At 42.8% G+C, this 19,758-nt stretch overlaps 1 protein-coding gene across 1 annotated transcript in view; it reads right to left on the bottom strand.

Annotated features, from left to right (window-relative positions):
* LOC119217450 (teneurin-3) overlaps positions 1-19,758 on the bottom strand; it is a 209,371-nt gene that overhangs the window by 9,034 nt on the left and 180,579 nt on the right. Inside the window, 20 exon segments of the mRNA XM_062564357.1 lie at positions 7-270; positions 508-567; positions 1,050-1,247; positions 1,813-1,939; positions 2,292-2,461; positions 4,800-4,930; positions 6,173-6,277; positions 8,399-8,577; positions 9,107-9,249; positions 9,482-9,587; positions 9,694-9,832; positions 10,284-10,446; positions 10,722-10,781; positions 11,893-12,066; positions 12,170-12,271; positions 13,050-13,204; positions 15,096-15,203; positions 15,366-15,490; positions 18,095-18,115; positions 18,706-18,883. Coding sequence (XP_062420341.1) covers positions 7-270; positions 508-567; positions 1,050-1,247; positions 1,813-1,939; positions 2,292-2,461; positions 4,800-4,930; positions 6,173-6,277; positions 8,399-8,577; positions 9,107-9,249; positions 9,482-9,587; positions 9,694-9,832; positions 10,284-10,446; positions 10,722-10,781; positions 11,893-12,066; positions 12,170-12,271; positions 13,050-13,204; positions 15,096-15,203; positions 15,366-15,490; positions 18,095-18,115; positions 18,706-18,883 — 2,708 coding nt within the window.

Here is a 19,758-nt window from a genome sequence, read left to right as displayed (position 1 = left end):
GAGATCTATTGGCAGTGGTGTCTCATTGATCACAGCCTGCATGCTGGTGACTCTGAAGCTGTTATCGTAGGTGTAGTCAAAGCGCGCGTTCACCATCCCGTCCTCGCTGAAGCGGAATATTTGCCGGTCGACCAGCGGGCCGATCTGCCGGTACCGGATGGAGCAGATGAAGCCTTCGCTCTGCAGGTTGACGGTCTTCAGCACACCAGCGGTCTCATCATATGTGAAACTGACCCGCGTTGAGTCATAGAGGATCTCTGCCAGCTTGTTCTGGTGAGAGGAATAAACCAGAGCAGTGTGTGTTACCCTAATGGTCTACATGTCTGTGTGTTTGAAATGTGTAGCTGTTGACTTAACAGCTGAAGGACAAATGATACATACATTCTGTAGTACAAATTCATTTTGATAATAAATTGAACTACAAGAAGTATGATACAAATATAGCCCACACAAATATAAAACAATTCAACACCAAACTATATATACTCGGACGGGGTAAATACAAACCTGTCTACGATATTTGTAGAGTATGCGCCGGCCGGTGCCCAGATGGGCGACCCCGAGGAGCTGGAGGCAGAGGAAAAACCACATCAGGATTAAAGGGTTTCTACCTGAACATACAGGTATTCATCCTGTCTTTCTTTCAGAATACCTCTGCTGTTTTAGTGACTGTCAGTGTAAGCCCCCTTTCCTGAATATTTATTCCAGTCTGTTCCAATTGGCTTATGGGCACCAGAGTCTGTGGTTGTATTTTCTAATGGGCCTGCATGTGACAGATGAAGAGGTGTCTGGCTCAATCACATGTTTTCTAATCTTTGCAGCCCACAAAAAACGGACTTCATGGACACTCCCCTCATGACAATGACAGCACTTCAACAACCCTTAAGAGATCATGTGTGGAAGCTGTTCTTTCTGACAAAGGAAAACAGAAAGAAAGAAAACTACCCCAGGTATTCATTGCACAAGACATTACACAGCACTACCACAAAGTGCTTTGAGTGGTCAGAAGACCGGAAAGGTGCTTACAGGTACAGCGCATTCAAACACACCTGCCCGTCCTCCGAGTAATCCACAGTGACTGAGGCGTTGCTCTCTGGGGGGCTGTAGATGTTTCTGTAGTACCCTATGGATCTGATGGTCTGCATGGTATGGCGTGCCACGCTGGGCATGGTGACCGCTGACAGCCGGTCCCCCGAGTCATAGTCAAAGATGTACTGGTGCTGGCTGTGCAGCAGCAAGACCATGGACTGTTAGAGAGAGGGCACAACAAACAGCTTTAAGCTTTTACTACTGCAAAAGCTAACGGTGATAAAAGTAGCTGAGGCATCTGTGTTCTAACCAATCCAAATCCATTCACTTCCTTTGAAAAGGAGCCATGCATTAGCTTGGGTCTGAAATAACAACGCCTCACCTACATCAGTGATCCCCAACTGGTGGGCCTGAAAATAATCTACATATATATATATATACACCGTATACATATATATATATATATACACCATATATTCGAGGTCAAGGATAGGTCCACTGAGTGAAATGTTGACCCAATAAACTGGCTCCTGATGAGGCCAGAGCGCTTTCAAGCAGTTTTTGAATATTTGCTTTGCCTTTTTCCCATTTTCATTAGCATTCAATGACTGCTTTTTAAAAGTAGAATGGGAGCTCATTGACTTGTAACCTGTAAATTCCATTTGAAATGTAGTGTAAGTCTGTACCAAATGGCTGACACTGCATACTGTACATAGTGCGGTGTGTACTTGTGACCTATAATACTGTACTTGTGTGTCTGGCTTTGCTTGTGTCCCCCTGTACCTTGTCCAAGTAGGTGTAGCTCCACGTCTTTCCATCAGCAAAGACCCGGGAAATGATTCTTCCCTGATTGTCGTACTCCCACCTCTCGGTGGTTGGACCCCTCTGGAGGCCTGTCACCTGTCCCGTACTGCGTACACACAAACACACGTATAAGACTTCAGAATGTGTCATATACAAATCATGTTAGTTCCAGGTGGAATTTAAAAGAACCCTAAAATGATGAATTTATTATTTCAATGCCATAGTTACTTTTTGTCATTCTAATTAATTTAGAAGTTGTTCTAAAATAAAAATGTCTGTATCACTGTGAATAAATGTTTCTAAAGATGGCCATCATGGGATGGATAGTACAGGGCAGAAAGAGGGCATGACATCCAGCGGAGGAACCCATTCCACCACCTTCCACTTTGTAGAGAAATATGCAAAAGTCCTCCTTATTGTGAACACATGGTGTCCCTTCCCATCTCTGATGCACTTACCTCGAGTAGGTAAGGTTAACTGACAGAAGCTTGCTGCTGGGAACCCAGAGTGTCGGATGGCCTTGGGTGTCGTAGATTATCTTCAGGAGGAACTTCCTGTGGTCGTCATAGATTTTCTCTGTTCGGAGTGAGCGATCGTAGTCCACAGACAGCAGGTTCCTACCATTCACCTGAAGGGGGGGGCGCAAACAAAAAAGTACTGACTCAAACACGAAATGTTTCGATATCTGATCATACCTGATCATCTTACACGCAGCGATGAACACGACTAAAGGCCTACGACTTTTTAAAAGCACCAATAATGTTGATTTCACCCCACCACGCATCAAACAACGCTGTTTGATTCTTAAAGCAAAAGGGGATTAAAGTCGGTTGGCCTTAAGGTGGCAGTAGTGTTTATCTTCCTGGGAGCATGCACATACTGTTCCAGCCATGCTAATCTGCCTGCTAAGAGATGAAAGCTCATTGAGTATGCCAAATGGAGACAGCCTTTGGGCAGCATTAACATGCTGAGTTTCTCAACATTTGCCCATTTGATCTAGATATTTTTTCTTAACATGTGAAAATTAGTGCCGGAGCAAATTTTAAGACGTGACCAAATACTAAACGAATCCACTAGGAAATGTCATCACCATTGGCTGGGACAAACAAATGTGTTTCACTGTTCTTTTATATCAAGGCCAAGAAGAACTGTAGTAGGAGGCAGAATAAATCGGTTATAATAGTAAGAACAGTTATTTAGCTGAAAAAGTTTCAAGATTGAGTTTCTCTGTGAGTAGAGTCACTTATGGACAGACCGCCGGGTGGAGTTCGTCACCAAATATACATGACATTGATTCTGGCACACAACAACGTGACAAGTGCAACTTGAGCCCCACTGCGGGCGGCTCTTTGTCATGACCAAGCTCACACTGTAATCATGATGTCAGCAGTAAACAGGTCTGTAGAGTGAAGGGAAGCTCACATGGTGCAGGCAAAACAGAAAAACAAGAAATAATGCTCAATTCTTGTTAATATCTTGCTTCCTGACAATTTGACCATATCCGCTTCAGGCAGTGAATTCAAAGACCCTTCTTATCCGAGACCCATAAAACACTGTGGCTCTCTATCGCTTTCTAAATGACTTGCATGTTTGTTCAAACACCAATTTACCAAGACGGATCACCAGGGTTCACAGCTGAACTCAACTTATGGACCCTTGAGGCAAGAGCAAACACTAATTAAATATAGAGCATTTTTCTCATTCTTATATTCTTATATTAGCACCAGTTGAATGCAGCGAGATGTATATGGGGGGGTTGATAACAAGGAAATTAGGCAGGAGGCTGTTTCATCTGATGTGGAGACACTCAACATCAGATGAAACAAACCTCTGCAGATTGGCATGGTGGTCACGTTCATAATGGATCTGTGACTTTTATTTCAACCAAACGGGACTCTCAGATGGATGCTTCCTTCCAGTCCCCCATCCTTAATATCTGAAACCTCTTTTTTTTCTGTACCACTCAGGCTGTTCTCATGCAGCATTCGTAGCTATACCTACAGAAATAAAACAGTCTCTCAGCAGGGATGAGTGTTCATGCCCCATGTGAAACCAGGAGTCAACATTGATTTAGTTGTCATTCATCTGCTGTAACCAAGCAACGCCACTAACGTAGTCGTATGTCATAGTTTGATTGAATCCACTTTGTGTCTTTCAGTCGTACATTATTACCAAACATACATGAGTTCAAGTCAGATGATTTATAAATACACAATGAACAATCACATCTCGGGAATAACAATACCATCACAGACTGAGATTCCTCTCATTACTCTCACCAGCGTCGCCATTCTGTGTGTGACAGCAGCTGTTTTCATTATTTCAACCAACAAGCTGCTAAAACATGCAGATTCACATCACTGCACCCGCTGCATGCACAGCCCTCACCCCATAAAAACACTATGAAAATTTCCCTGCTGTTCATCCTGTCCAATAACCAGCCCGCCGTCATTAACGCGCGGACTGTCATAGTGTTAGGGAGGATAAATTCTCACACACACACACACAGTAATTACTGATGTGTTGCTGACACATGCAGTGTACATACTGCATTCATGCTCACCTATGCACTCCCATTTACTGAAACACACCTACCTGCTGCTCATTACTGCCAGCTCCCAATGCACCACTGCCATTACCACTAGTGGACCACCATGCCGTGCGTTCATTAGAGTTTATTGGACAGGCTGGGAATGGCACCATTGGGTATCTCAAACTCTCCAGAGGCCACATGACTGCAGAGTTTTCTCCTATTAGGCTGGGCTAGTAAACAACATAACATTGTGGCCTTCTAGAATAGGTGCTGGACACAAATGCAAGGTCTAGCTGAGGCCACCCTGTGTGTTCTCCCTCCCAAAGCTCCCATCTGGTGAATATAAGACTGTGAAAATCCTAGATTTATACAATAACTACATGATTATGTAAACTGGCCATGGTTTTTACCATGCCAGCCAGAAAGAACTCACCCTGAGCTTCCTCCCAAAGACAATGACTTTCCCGCGGGTCTGTTCCTTCCTGAACCTCCACTCCACCAGGTTCTGGCCATTCTCTCCCGGCAGTGTCATGTTGCGTCGGGCTACCGTTGGGTTAGCAGCACCTTGAAATAGAGATAAAAAAAGACATGACCGTCAACAACATCCATGGTGAAACTACAATTACCACCTCACCGTTGCAGCCGACAACCAGTCAAGTAACACTTTGGCCAAGGTAACATCACTGCATAATTTCATCCTGACATTTTTGGGAAACTGTCATAATTTCAACCATCCAATGTGAATCAATTCCTCCTTTAGTCCAGTGGTCCCCCTACTTTTTCTGCTTCACCGACCGGGACCAGCGCATGTAATTCATGTCATTTTTTTCTCCGATAAGTGGTGGTTGGGTTGGGTTAACGTGTTATGAGAATGGAATCTGCGGACATAAAGACCATAATGCCTAAGAATAACATCTGCAGCTATGCATTTTTACAGTGCTTGGAAGTTCCTCCTAATCATTTCCATCAGTCATTGTGCTCAAACTCGCTCAGACTCTGCAACAGAGTCCATGGCAGTATGGATTCTGTTCATCTACAGGAGCCATCAGCCTCTCTGGAAGGTTTAATGTTTCACCCTCCAGACTTTAAATGATTCTACCTCAAGATGGGCTTGTGTCTGGTTTGAATCTTCTAATGTAGCCCATTAAATGTGAATCACATATCATATCAACACAATTTAATTGCTACTAACTATATTCCAAAGTCTGCTGCTGTGTTTAAGACCATCAAATGGAAATCTGCCTACGGAGACCAGACGCTTGAGTTGGTCATTAATCACAGCGAGCATCACTGTATTTATTGTTGTGTTGTATTAAGTTCTATTGCTTCAGGTCGGCAGGTCAGCTGCTAATACAGCCTTCTAAGTCCTGCATTACATCACCATACGTGCATGCATCGCATTTCAAGCTGGCTGTTATTATGCAAACCAATGGCTATCTACAAGGTCAAAAGAACACGGCTCATTTGTGTCTTTGAAACAGGGAAGTGGTCAGCAGTAAGGTTGTATACAGAATAGATAAATAACTGGAAAGAGGCTTGAAAGAGACACAAAAAAACAAATGCCAAACTAAATCTTTTTCATGTAAATCTGATAATCAGCCTACTGAGCAATTTAAACCTCATTAGCATTCCACAGGAAGACATATGGTGCTAAGCAGGATAGAGCCATCTAACAGATTTTCTTCACTAAATTCAAATCCAGGGGAAAATGGGGAGGGAACAAGCGTGATGCGTAGTTCTGTGGTGTCACACACAAATACCTCGTCTCTGCACCACTCAACATGAGCAACTCAGCATAATGCATACCTGCCAGTATGTGGGGCTCCGTCTGGTAGTGTGTGTCCATCCCATTGGCATAGATGACCCGCAGCGAATGGTCATTCCCCACCTGGTAGCTGTTACGAAGCTGGTCTGTGAGACAGAGGGAAACAAATACCATTACATTCATTTTGCTTTTTGTTTTCAATGTAGCAGATTTCAAGGACTTGACGCTGAACGGATAAGAAGAAGATAAAGTGAAGGGTGAAGAGGAGAGCAACACGATACATGAGAAGAGGCGAGGGCGCTAAAGTACAGTTCATTTCCATGTTCGGAATTAGGTTCCCCTTGACCGCTGGCTGGACTCGTGGCTGTGTGGGCGTAAGGGCGAGAGACTTGTTTCCCCTTCGGATTCCTACTGATCTGGGCTCAAGTACTTTAAAAATGAGATTGACTGGCCATTTGTTAGTTATTTCAATGTGATTGGTGGTGGATGAAGAGACATTTCTGGATCACTGTGGTGAAGTGACAGCTATAATAGTTATGGTGCCACAAAGCACCAAGCTGCTCTGTCCACACGCTCCACACATGCACAGAACGACTTGTTCTATGGATGTAGTGAAGTCTGCATGATGTAAGTCATGTTGATGGAGAAACTTTAATACTCGCTTTTGTCGAGGAGATGGGCTAACGTTTTCAGCCAGAACTTCCTGATACCAGGCCAAAGTCACAGCAGCACGGAGTGAGTGTTTTACCATATCATACAGTCCCACCCAGCTTACGAAGGCTCATGCAGCACACACTCTTTCTTACAGACTCCGTCCCACACCCAAACATACACCTGGTCTTGTTATCTTTGTGGGGACCTTAACATAAACCATCCAACTTACACCTAATTCCTATTCCACGTTGTTATCAGGTCCAGAAGAAGTAAGGGCCTGACAAATGTCCCAACTTCCCATAAATGCATATGCATAAATCACTCAGGTGGTTAGAAGGAAAAAAACAGACTGAATTGAATGCTGTGTATTCCAGAGGTGGGAACAAGTCACTGTTATGCAAGTCACAAGCAAGTCTCAAGTCATTGCCCTCGAGTCCCGAGTCAAGTCGAGTCAAAGACGAATCAAGTCCCAAGTCGAGTCACAAGTCAAAGCCAACAAGTCTCAAGTCGAGTCACAAGTCGTACCATTTTATTTTCGAGTCAATTCAAGTCATCTTATTATAGTGGGGACGGGGAACCCTGGGTGATGGTGCGCTGCCTCACAGACCTAGACTACGAAGGGAAGGGTAATGGTGGATCGACTGTGACTGTGTTATAGTACTGTAACGCTCACCCCAATGCTGCAGCGTAAATAAGGAGGCGATGACTGGCTTGCAACTCCGCTGCATTTATTTATATAAAACAACTCAACTTCGGTCACTGTTGGCCGTCACCACGCCGAACGAACACTTCCGCATACACGGCCCCCCAAAACTCGGGTTGTCTCGCGTAACTACAGCTGGTAACAGAGCATAACGTGAACACATGCAACATCTGCATAACTGATTAACTAATAACTTTAACTCAGCTCATTACACTACTTTAAAACGGACGTTGACATAATGTTGGCGAGGATTTCCATCGGAGTCTGAATCCGGGTTCAAAAATCCCGATTTTTGTAACCATGAACGAGCTGTCTCGTTGATACGGTCAAATGGACTGCAGTGATTGGATGTTGTGCAGGCAGCGCGCGCTCTCTGCATACAGGTGTCGCACATTTTTTTGACAGATGCAGATAAACAGAGCGGCGCGGTGGTGTGAAAATGTTTTCCCCCAGTTTTCATGGGAAGTAGCAAGTCTTCTCGAGTCAAAAGGCTCGAGTCCAAGTCAAGTCACGAGTCATCAGTGTTCAAGTCCAAGTCGAGTTGCAAGTCTTTGTATGTTTTGTCGAGTCGAGTCTCAAGTCATCAAATTCATGACTCGAGTCTGACTCGAGTCCAAGTCACATGACTCGAGTCCAAGTCACATGACTCGAGTCCACACCTCTGGTGTATTCTGTGTGGCTCAATATCAGAGATCCCAAATTTGCCTCAGAGGGCAATCCGTCCAACATACAGCCATTTGTCCCAGGACACTCTGTTTTAGATAATACAGAGAAAAATACACAGGGACCACAGGGAGATGTGCAATACATGTCGTTTGTACAGAATGAACAATTATTGATGAACAGTCAATAACAATGATAATAACAGTAGTAATAGTAAAATGTGAATACACACACACAAACACCTTACCCTGCACCAGCGTGTAGAAGGAGTCTATCGATGACAGGTTGGTAGTGATGGAAACGTCCTCGTCCCTCCCTGATGTCTCGATGTCCACAGCAACAGCCCCTGACGACATGTCGCCGTGGAGATTGGTTACCACGCCGGTGGGGAAGGTCACATTAGTCAGACGGCCCTCGCTGTCATAGCTACAGGGACAGTGATGATGCAGTGTGGGGGGATAAAGGGACATTAGTGTCTATTACTGTAGCGTGCTTTATAGAAAACTGTGACTACACATAGTACACACAAACATTGTGGCCATAATGTGCTGAAACCGCTTGTAAAGAATAACAATAACAACTCCTTGGAGGAGGTGGAATTAAACTGAGTATACCCAGCAGGGGGCAGAGCTTTAATTCTAATTGGAGAAAGTCAGAATTTCTACAACGTCTCTTGTCCGAAGACTAGTTGTTTGGTGTCCATTGGTTGTATCTGGACGTAAACTAGCAGAGACAGTGAACAAACATAGAGTTATGAGCAAAGTACAGATTGACGTTCACCACTGATTTGATTTGAGCAGGTGTACAGCGTACATCCTTTAAGAGTGACTTGTTAGAATACTGTATATGGCTTCTGGAATACAAACACATGATTTTTTATTTCTTTTGTTTTGCCTTAGGTTATGATCAGCAGCTCAGACATGTAGCCAAATGTAAACACAGTATTTCTGCTCACTCATAGAAGGTAGTCCAGCCTATTTGGAGGCTTTTGGTAGCGAGTAACCCACTGTTGCCATGGTAACTAAACAAGACCAGTTCCTGACCCTGAGCCGTGAGAGTCTTGAGTCCGCCATTAGTTCCGATGGTCAGCCAGATAACCTAAACAAACACAAACACATCTTGCTTCATGTCAGCTGTCACCTCAGACAGCAAACATCAGAGTGCTTTATTCCGATACATAGTGTTGTTTTAGAAACAACTTTATTGTGTTTCAACATTGTATTAAATAAAGTTAGACTGTCTGAATGCGTGCATTTTGATGGATTTGACTTCTGCAGCATGGCAGGAGCATGTCATGGAGTGGCATGGCATTGCAAAAGACTCATCTCACCTGGTTGTCGGGGGCGACCACACGTACAGGCATTCTGTTGGTATCTCTACGGATCCGGAGGGTATTCCCACTGCTGTCTGTCACAGCGGTTACATCCTCATCATTGCTGAGAGGGACGGAAAAAAGGGTGAGAAATGACAAAGTGCAGAATCAAAACGTATTTTTAAAATTAAATTGAAATGTTCTATGTGTTCATTTTCACAAGAACCAACCTGTAGCTGAAGTTGTATTTATAATCACCAGTGACCAGAGACATGGTGAACTGGTGAGTCCCATTTCCATCAAACACATAAAGCTCTTGGGAAGCTGGAGAAGCCACTTCATACGAGCTGGGACCTGAAGCCAGAGAGCCTGAAGACAAACAGACAATCATCATGTGCTTCATTGATTCTGCTTGGCCAGTGTGGAGCCACCAAAGCTGCTACCGAGGGCCATTTGGCACAGTACATTTGTATGCTTTTTCATCACTTGACTTCATCACCAAGCGTTTTTTACATGATTACCCCCCCCCATGTTGGTCCGCAACTACTACTACCCCCCTCGTTCATCCACCACCCCTCCAAGACCCGTCTGCAAAATATTGTAAGGAAATAAGAAGAATGGTCAGTGAGAAAAAAAGGACGTTGGGGACCGCTGCTCTTTTGTGCAAACATTACCTTACAACAGCCTTGTTTTTTTGATTTATGAAAAATAATTGTGTGTTCCGTTGTGAGGTTTTTGTCGTGGAATGGAGATACTTGAGTCAGGTATCGCTTCAAAGGAATCCTTTTGGTATCATAACAACACTGACTCTATAACTCACCCGTAGGTGGCTGGTTGCATCGTATGGCTCGAATCCGGATGTTTCCCAGATCAGCCATGTACAGCGTCCCATCTGGAGACACCACCAAAGACGAAGGACAATTAAGCCTGGCGTCTTTAGCATAGCCATCTCCTGTTTGATAGCAGTCACAGTTGGCATCGTTCTGCAGAAGTGAGAGACATTGCCTTACATTATGGAGAGTGAACATGCGGGAACCATCAATAATTGTTGAGAAAATCTCATAAATGGTTAAATATTTTCATATGTATATATATTAAGATTAGTCACTGTGCTGTTATTTCAGATTGTTGGCTTACTGACCTAAACTGTACAATATCAAGAACTTATCAAGGTTAAGACCTTGAGAAGTTCTTGATATTGAGAAATAAAAGCAGGACACGGGGAACACTTTTCAATGTTAGCTAGATGCTGCAGTACCTTGCAGTCACAGTCAGACAGCTCTCCAGCTAGATGGGTAATTTCTCCATCAGTCGACACCTGGTGGAGGAAAGTCACAAATTTTTTAATCAATTTGACAACAGAATGGCTCTTTCATATGGAGGACTAAAAGTGCCACAATTAAGTAAATAAATACACAATTAAATAATTACTTAAATGTGTCATTAATTAATTAAAATTAGAAAAAAATACATAAATGTGTACTTAAATGTGTCATTAATTAATTAAAATTAGAATTAAATACATAAATGTGTAATTAAATGTGTCATTAATTAATTAAAATACAGATTCATTTTATAAAAAATATATATTTCACTATTTACATTTACATTTCATGATCCTGCGTTGCAGTGCTTCATGAATTACTTAAAACTGTCAAACTGACCCATCAAAGTCAGTGGGCGGGGCTAACGCGAATCCAGTCTGACCTGGCCACTGCAGTATTTTGTTCCTGGCCCAAACTCTTTGTGGCATATAGATGGCCACCATAAGCTCATCAGGTCAGTGATATTAGCAGATAAACAATGCATCTTTCTAGATGTTTCATTACAATTCATGTGTTTGCAACAGGTGGAGATTCAGTCGTTTAGTAGCTCTGCATCAATCCAGTATCCGGAATTGATTTGTCTCGACATGATACACAGGGTAACCAATCAGGCGTTAGGTTCCGCCTACCAACTTTTGATGGGTCAGTTTGACAGTTTTAAGTAATTCATGAAGCACTGCAACGCAGGATCATGAAATGTAAATGTAAATAGTGAAATAAGTATATATGTATTTTACATAACATGAATCTGTATTTGAATTAATTAATGACACATTTATTAACACATTTATGTATTTAATTCTATTTTTAATTAATTAATGACACATTTAAGCAATTATTTAATGATGTGTTTATTTAATTGTGGCACTTTTAGTCCTCCATACTTTCACAGACAAGACAAGGCTACAATAGAATACTCAGTTCATCATCTTTGTTTGTCTAATGACCTGGGACCCTCCTCACTCCTGTTGTACACATACTCAGCTACTACTACTGACTGGACCGATGTGCAAAGTTGAGCTGCTTTAAGCTAGAATTGTCCATTTGCTAACCAGGAAATGAGTGTAGATCAATACACTGCGTTCTGTACTTGCTGAAGATTACCTGTCTGATGCGGTGAATCTTCTTCTCGTCCGTCTCGGCGATGTAGAGGACACCGCTGTAGGACAGAGCGATGGCTGTGGCTCCCTCTAGCATGGTCTGGACCGCTCTCTTCCCCAGAGTGTATTCTATACCAGGTACCTGGCAGTGCATGGGGCGGCCTGCCACGATGCGAACCTGAACAACGGCATGAGAAAAGCTGTTTCTACCTGCATCAAAGGTTGACCTAATATTTCATGAGGAAAAGAGATTTATAAAACATGTACTGTGGTATGGGTACCTGTCTATTTTCAGTGATCTGCAACACCACGTTGTTGTCCAGGACATAGATGGAGTTATCCATGGGATTGATGTTTAGATCGGTGGGCCACTCTAACCGAACCTGGATGTGGAGACAACAGAGAGTTCACTTTCCCATTCGAATGTCTCTGTGTACTTCCATTAAATCCTACTGGAGTTTACAATCTTCTAATGCTGATATACACTGTGTATCCTGATAAATATGGTTTGCATATAAATTAAACACCTTCAGCAACTTCTGCTGCCTCAGTGAAGAGAAAACAGGGAGGACAATCGCCTCAAAGTTGTTTGTGGAAAGTTTAACTGGACTTATTGAAACTCCAGAGGATTGATCATGACCAGAGTTACTAAAGAAATCTAGATAAAACTATCATGGGCTGCTTGAAAAAGAACAACATTTTTCAGAAGGCTGTAGTTGACAGTGGACTCAAGAGGTCAACAAGATAACTGACACAAGTCAAACTGAGCTGGAGTCTGCAGCGCATAACGCACGGCGCAGTTCAGATAACCACAACTCGGCAAGAGAAGCCCCCAAAGCAGAAGAGCACACACACACGCACGCACGCACGCACGCACACACACACACACACACACACACAAACAGAGACTCACACACGGAAACGCTCACAAACATTTTAACATCCTGGCTAAATGTGGGGAGATTGTTGGCACTGAGAGCACAGCAATGTGCCCGAGGACTGCCTCTTGTGTAGTTTGTGTTTTAAATTTTTAAAACACAAACTACACAAGAGGCATTGATTAATTGATTGATTAATTGATTGAACAAGTAAAATACACACTTTCTAAAGTGATACTCACATTAGTGCACAGTGCATATTTAGGTACTTCTTGAAGGTTACCTGTCTTATGTGCATGCTGGTGTCGCAGGTTAAAGGTCGTGCAGAGGTCAGGTCGTTGCTGCCCAGCATGGTGGAGATGATTCCATTACGGTCTATTTTCCTGATCATAGTCCCATCCACAAAGTAGATCAAACCGTTTCTATCAACTGCAATGCCTGTAGGGAGAAAAACAGTTTATGTCACGTTTATTATCAATACGGCAACTGTTTGACAATGAAAGTGAGGTAATGCTGTGGGTAGACGAGGTACACAACAAAGATCAGCACTAACCCTATTGTCAAAGGATAGCCTGTTGTTTGAATACAAGGCATATAAGAAGCACCGATGGGCCCAAATACTCTATGTAACAAGTCTTTTAGAATCAGTATCAGTATTAGAATCTGAAGTCTGAAGACATTTAACAAAGCAAATTCAATTCACCTAAATACATATTAAATTCCATCTCTAGGTTTTCAGGAGTAGAATAAAATGCAACACTGTATATAGGTCATAAAGGCCTATTGATTAAATGTGAACAAAACCTACTGTTACATCCTTAAAGTGTCCAATAAACATCATCATGGCTACAACTCAAAAGGTCAAGCTTGTACAACCAATTAGTGTGTTTTAATGCAGTGCTATTGCATCACTTAGAACTTGAAGCAATGATGTTATGCCAACCATTAATGACACTGGCAAATAAAGGGGATCTTCAATTTCCATAACATCGTCATACAGCCTTTTTATTGTCAGGGATACTAACGCAGAATGAGTTGTGAAGGACATACACCATCATTGTGGTAGTGGTATTCCCATGTCAAGCAGATGAAGCAGGAGATTGAAGAATCTATCTGAATGGATGTGTGCGTGCAGTTTGTCCCATTTGGTGGATGAAACCAACAGACTTCCTCTAATCCCCCCCAACCAATCAAGCTCCTTAGAGCTGCATTACCATGGAGCCTACATTGTCACTAACTGCCCTCCCTGAGGTAGACATAGAGGTGTCTGCTCAATGTCCCTGAAGGGTTTATTACAGAATATCAAACTGAATCAGAATTAAAAACAGGTAAAAAATGTTATTGTAGAAGCAAAAGCCAAATTGTAAAAGGGATTCAAACTATTAGTCCTTTTTCCATCCTTATAATGGCTATTGTGCCCGTAGAGGCAGCCCGGTTATGCCTAATCTGCTTCTTGCTTATAGTCCTGTGTATGATTTGACATACAAAGCATCCTTGAGCTGCCTGCGTAGCATAGAAGAGCTAAGGCTTGTTATTGACATGCTAAAACTAGAAATTGTCCTTCCAACCTCTCCGTGTAACAAGGATGACTAATCTGAATCATTTAACCAGGACGAGCTCCAAACATGAAGGCAATCTAAAATAACGGTCAAATAGTTGTAAGCTGAATTAAATTGAAATTGAATAGAAAATTTATTTTATTACTTTATTAATCCCCAGTGGGAAAACTAATTTGCCACCAAAAAACACACAATAGAAAGTCTACAGCGCACAACAGATATGAATAAACAACACATAAAAAAGCACATCTAAAGGTATTCAACTGCTGTTGGAATGAAAGACCATCTGACTGATTCAGTAGACCCACAGGGTCCATAAAAACAGGCGAGTGGACGCCTTTAAAAGCACTTGTTCTGTATTTACAGTGACATCTAGTGAGTCCGGGATGAGGCTAAATCACTGAGCCGACCTTTTTCATCATCTTACTGATCCTGTTTTTATCCCCCGCAGTGATGCCCCCCCCCCCGTGCTATGATTGACCGGTTTACATATAAGGGGCGGGACGTAGTGAAGGGCTTATTAGACCGCATTCTTCGACATTGAACGTTTCAGTACAGCTCTACAAAATTTGAGCACAAGTAGGATAACTTTGTAGGAAGGCTGATGAAATTCTTCCCTTTGATAAATTAAAAGCAAATATGTATGTATATTAGTACCAACTTCCTTTTTTAATTAAGGGTACAAGCCAAACTTAAATCCTGCCTTTCCTCAGCAGCAGTGCTTGTGAGACAACAAACCTGTATTCATCTCTTGTGTTTTGTGTGTGTACCTTTAGGTCCCAGTAGTTGTGCCTCTGTAGCTTTCCTTCCATCTCCACATCGTGCTTCATCAAATGGAGGGCATTGCTCACCTGTACCAGCCACCACTTCTCCATTACCTTAACACACACACACACACCCACACACCACTCTATAATTGCAACAGCCCGTGCCAGTTTTCTTTTTTACCTCATTTGGCATGAATGAGTGTGGGTACATTACACTGAAATCAACATTTCTGTCAACTTGGTGTTTACTGAGCAGAGGAAGTGCACGCTTACTGATGAGGTCACGGGCGCCGCTGAGCATCTTTGGGCGGTAGATTCGTCGAGAGTTGGTGTCCGACACATAGAGCTGCCCGCTTACTGGGTCTGTGGCTAAGTAGTAGCGGTGAGCTGGGTTGCTGCTGTAACAAACAGGATGAAGACAGGAAAGAATCACACGCTGTACATCAGGGGGGCCCACACTCACCGGCTACTTTTCATTTGACCAAGTCATTTACCCCCCCCGCTGGTGATCCGACTTGAATTTTTTTCCGAATGACAGGCGATCTCCTGACACTGCCTTGGGGATCGGATGGTCCATCAAACCGTTGGGGCCCCCTGCTCTACGCTATGAATCACCATCAGCAGAGCAGGTTTAAGCATCATTATGAGAGAAAGAAGGAGTCTCAGGACCTGGTGAAACCCTCCATCCCAAAATCAAGCTGCTTGTTCCTCCCTCACTGAGAGCAAAACACTCGACTAAATCACGACTCTTTGCTGTCCTGCTCCTAAATGGTGGAAGGAGCTCTCTGATGACATCAGGACCACAGAGTTCGTTAGTGATAACTAACTGTACTTCTAATGACTCATGTTGTAAATAGGCTTCTTTGATGAAATTGCACTTTCTTGTTTCTTGTTCTTTTGAGTTTGTTTCCTTATGGTTGAAATGCACTTAATGTAAGTCGCTTTGGATAAAAGCGTCATGTAATCAGACTTTGTGGAACCACATATTGAAGTAGTAATGAATGGGAGGATGTTTGATGAACTGTAGAACAAGACCCAGATGTTAAATCTCTTCCAGGGGAGTACCAGGTAGTTGAAGCATGTGTTTGGAACACATGAGGAATGAAAGCCTTGGAGATGATATTTCATCTTTTTTATTATATTTCTGTGTGGTTTTCGTAAGTGAAAAAGTAAGTAAGTGCATGTGAAATGTGTGCGTGTGTATGTGCGTTGAGGCTGGTTTGAACACACCTACGTGGGTGAGATGGGATTCAACTTGTCTGTGACACACTCTTGATGATGGCTGCCACCACGTCATGTAAAATCAATCACACACACACGGCCAAACAGAGCAAGTGTCAAGCATCAACACGCTGTGGATATGTACTGTACATATGAACTGGCCTCTGGTCATGATCCTCAGTGGATGGTGATGATCAGCAGATGATCACGGGATGTTAATTAAGACTGCTAAAAATAGACAGTCTGACAGCCTTTCTGTACTTGTGAACCCCCCACATTCCGCTTTCCATTTTGGTTTTATTTATCCATTAAGATAACCAGAGTAAAGCCCTGGTTAGCTTAAAACGTTTCCAAGATTCAGGATAGGCAGGACCACAAAATCATGGTACCAAGACCCACAAGCAAAGGGGGAAGCGATGACTAGTGAAGGATGAGGCAATGCCTGAATGAGTAAAGCATACAGAGGACAGGAGAAGAGGAAGGCTCACTGAGGGAGGCCAGGAATACAAGTATGTGTAAAGAGACAAGAAGGAATCTAGTGGATGACTAAAGCACAGATAGTAATAAGTGGACATGAAGGAATGTGTCAAAGATATATATATATATATATATACCCACATGACTTAAGGCATCTTCCTTTTTTATGCAGTTATCTGAATACGTTGTCTCCTCATGCATTCTAGAACGACACATAGAATGGATAGAACCAGTTTCATGGTGTCACCCCGACGTGCTTAAGGCTTGGTTGTGGTGAGGAAACAATTGTGGTTTTGCTTTAAAAAAAGTGAACCATACAGTAACTTCTTTTTTTTAATGACACATTCACATGCAAACTGGAAATCCTGTTTGTGGATGACAGCAGTGCTTTATAATAGGTTGAGGCTGGCATAGAATACCAGTAACAATACCAGTAATGGCATTGGCTTCCATCTTCAAATAACTCCCATTTTGCAATCCTACATAATGTCATTCGCAACTTGATGTTACATATCTCGCTCACACATTGAGAAATTTAAGTTTGCAATAAAGCATAAAAAGACAGCCGCATTCAGAATACAACTGACGAAAGATAGAAAAAGATGGATCACAATCGCTGCGAATGGGTTATAAAACCGGTCCTCCAGTGACAGATAGCATTACGGCTAAGTGTATATTACAAATGTTGGTAAATCATTGTCCAACTCCTTAACCTGACTGCAGGTGAATATCTGATTTTGCACTCATACATAAACCAACACATGAGGTCTAGCAGGGTTATAGCCTGAGGGGAGGGGGATTTGAAGACTGATGCCTTCCCCTATGGACTAGGTACCTTCAGAGGACCACGGCCCCTGATGTATTTGTGTAACCTATTATTCAATGTGAAAAAGCTTGTAAAGAATGACTGCAAATATTTGCTATGTTTGCTTTTCCTGTATGAGAGCTCTCGCAACATTTGATAAAGGACAGCAAGACAGAGAAATAAGAAAGACCAGTGACCATTTTCAACCCCCCCACCCACATCTCTCCTTGCTTGAAGCTGCTGCTAAAGCAATGACCTCATCTGAGCCGACAAGGAAAGAATTAGCCTTCTAACAGCTCACTATCTCCTTGATGCGCGTTGGGCTAAGAACGCTGGTGTAATCAGGTCTGAGAGCTGCCGGCAATGAGCAACAGTATTTCAAAAGGAGGTACGGATGAAATAAATGTATGGACCTGAGTCTAAGCAACAGTCTAAGCTACAGCAAAGGACAGTGGGAGGAAAAGACGTTTAAAGGTTCAAGAAGATTAGTCACTCTTACCTATGTCTGAAATCTTTGTTTCTTTAACAAAGAGTAAGCAGTGGAAGGAAAAAAGAAGAAACGAGAGTTAGTAGACAGATTTAAAAGTTTAAATGACCAAAAACACTGGAAGAAGACAAGAGAAATATATCCGATTTAGAATTGAAATCACACTTGAGAAGTGAATGGGAAAAGCTGGTTCAGCTGAAATGAGCCAACCAGATTCAGAACACTTGAGCGCACATTGGCTTTGATGTTAATCAGTGGAAGAGTGTCCCATCTAGCCACACATCTACCCACCTCTTCCTTTTTGTGTTTAAGTGGTGTTCAAAGTCATCCGGGACCAATGATGTGCAGTTGCACAGTTGAGGGAGAGAAAGCCGAGGCAGAGAGATGGATTCCGAAATGAAAAACCAAGGACTCTCAAGTCTACCCGTTCTTTTTCCCAAAAGTGTACACGGAGGCATGTTGTTTTACTCAAATCCACCAAAATGAATGCATTAGAGAGTCCTCTGAGAATTGACTGTTGAACCTGTCCTTAGTCCTCTTAGTGAGACCTTTATCTCTGTGATACTGGGGATGTATTAGGTAACTGGGATCTGCCAGCAGCAGCCATCCCCTCCCTCTCTTACCTCAGCTCCATGACACTGGTAACATTCCCAGAGGGGAAGATCCTCCTGATGTAGTTGAAGTCTCCGACGAAGATGCTGCCATCAGCTCCGCAGGCCAGAGCCAGAGGCGCCAGCAGCTTGTTGCCCTCTGCCTGCCCGTTACAGCTGGGGCAGGAGATGCTGCGGCGACGTCCGTTTCCTGGGACAGGACAGGGAACCCTTTTTTACTGACGGGAACATTTGGTGTTCGGCTCTCAAGGAGACGGTCCATTGGGGAGCAACTTCCATTAAATTCATTCATATCAAGCCAAGTCGTTGAACATGAATTTATTTAACAATGGCAAACCAAGGACAGGCTTAAAGATGGTGGACTGATGTTCTGTCAACCATCTCCTGTAGGGGAGTAAAAGACGTGGCCAATGTGTCAGACCAGGAATATTACAGACAAGGACTACAGTGTACTCCTTGTACAGTAGATCCTTTACAACTCAATCCATACAACTTAGTGTCTGAAATCCTATAAGAAAACCAAACCAACTACTATTAACTGAACTATTAACTTGGACAAAGGGCCTTTCTGGACTTACTCTGTGGTTCCTGTGCCAGTGACTGGCAGCTGTACACACATTGATAGTTTTACTTTAAGTCAATCCAAAGTGGCAGAAATGAAAAACAACAAAGTTTTGTATAGTCTTATTTAAATGAGGAAAAACACAGACAATTCTATGCAAATTAGCCTGATTTAAAAACAAAGATCAGCACTTCCAGTCACGTGCAGTTAGTAGCTGGTGGTAACTGAAAGGCGTCTGCTCCAACTCCTATATCTAGGCATGCAGTTACAGGAAGCAAAATCCATGAACAAAGCTCCCCAACATGTACATTTTACACCCAGCCATCCTTTGGGTTTTGCCTTCCTCTCTCTTGATTTCCTTCAGGAGCTTTGGATGGAACTGGATCCATTCTTTCTGAATTCACTCCTCAGTTTTGACAAAGATCTGCTAACATTCATATAGTTTGGTATTTGCCAGAGAGCAACTAGCGCAAAGTATTCATTTCTGGGTCCCATAACATGTG

This window comes from Pungitius pungitius, chromosome 9 (genome assembly GCF_949316345.1).
Source record: "Pungitius pungitius chromosome 9, fPunPun2.1, whole genome shotgun sequence".
NCBI lineage: Eukaryota > Metazoa > Chordata > Actinopteri > Perciformes > Gasterosteidae > Pungitius > Pungitius pungitius.
This window is presented reverse-complemented; position numbering and strand designations above follow the sequence as displayed.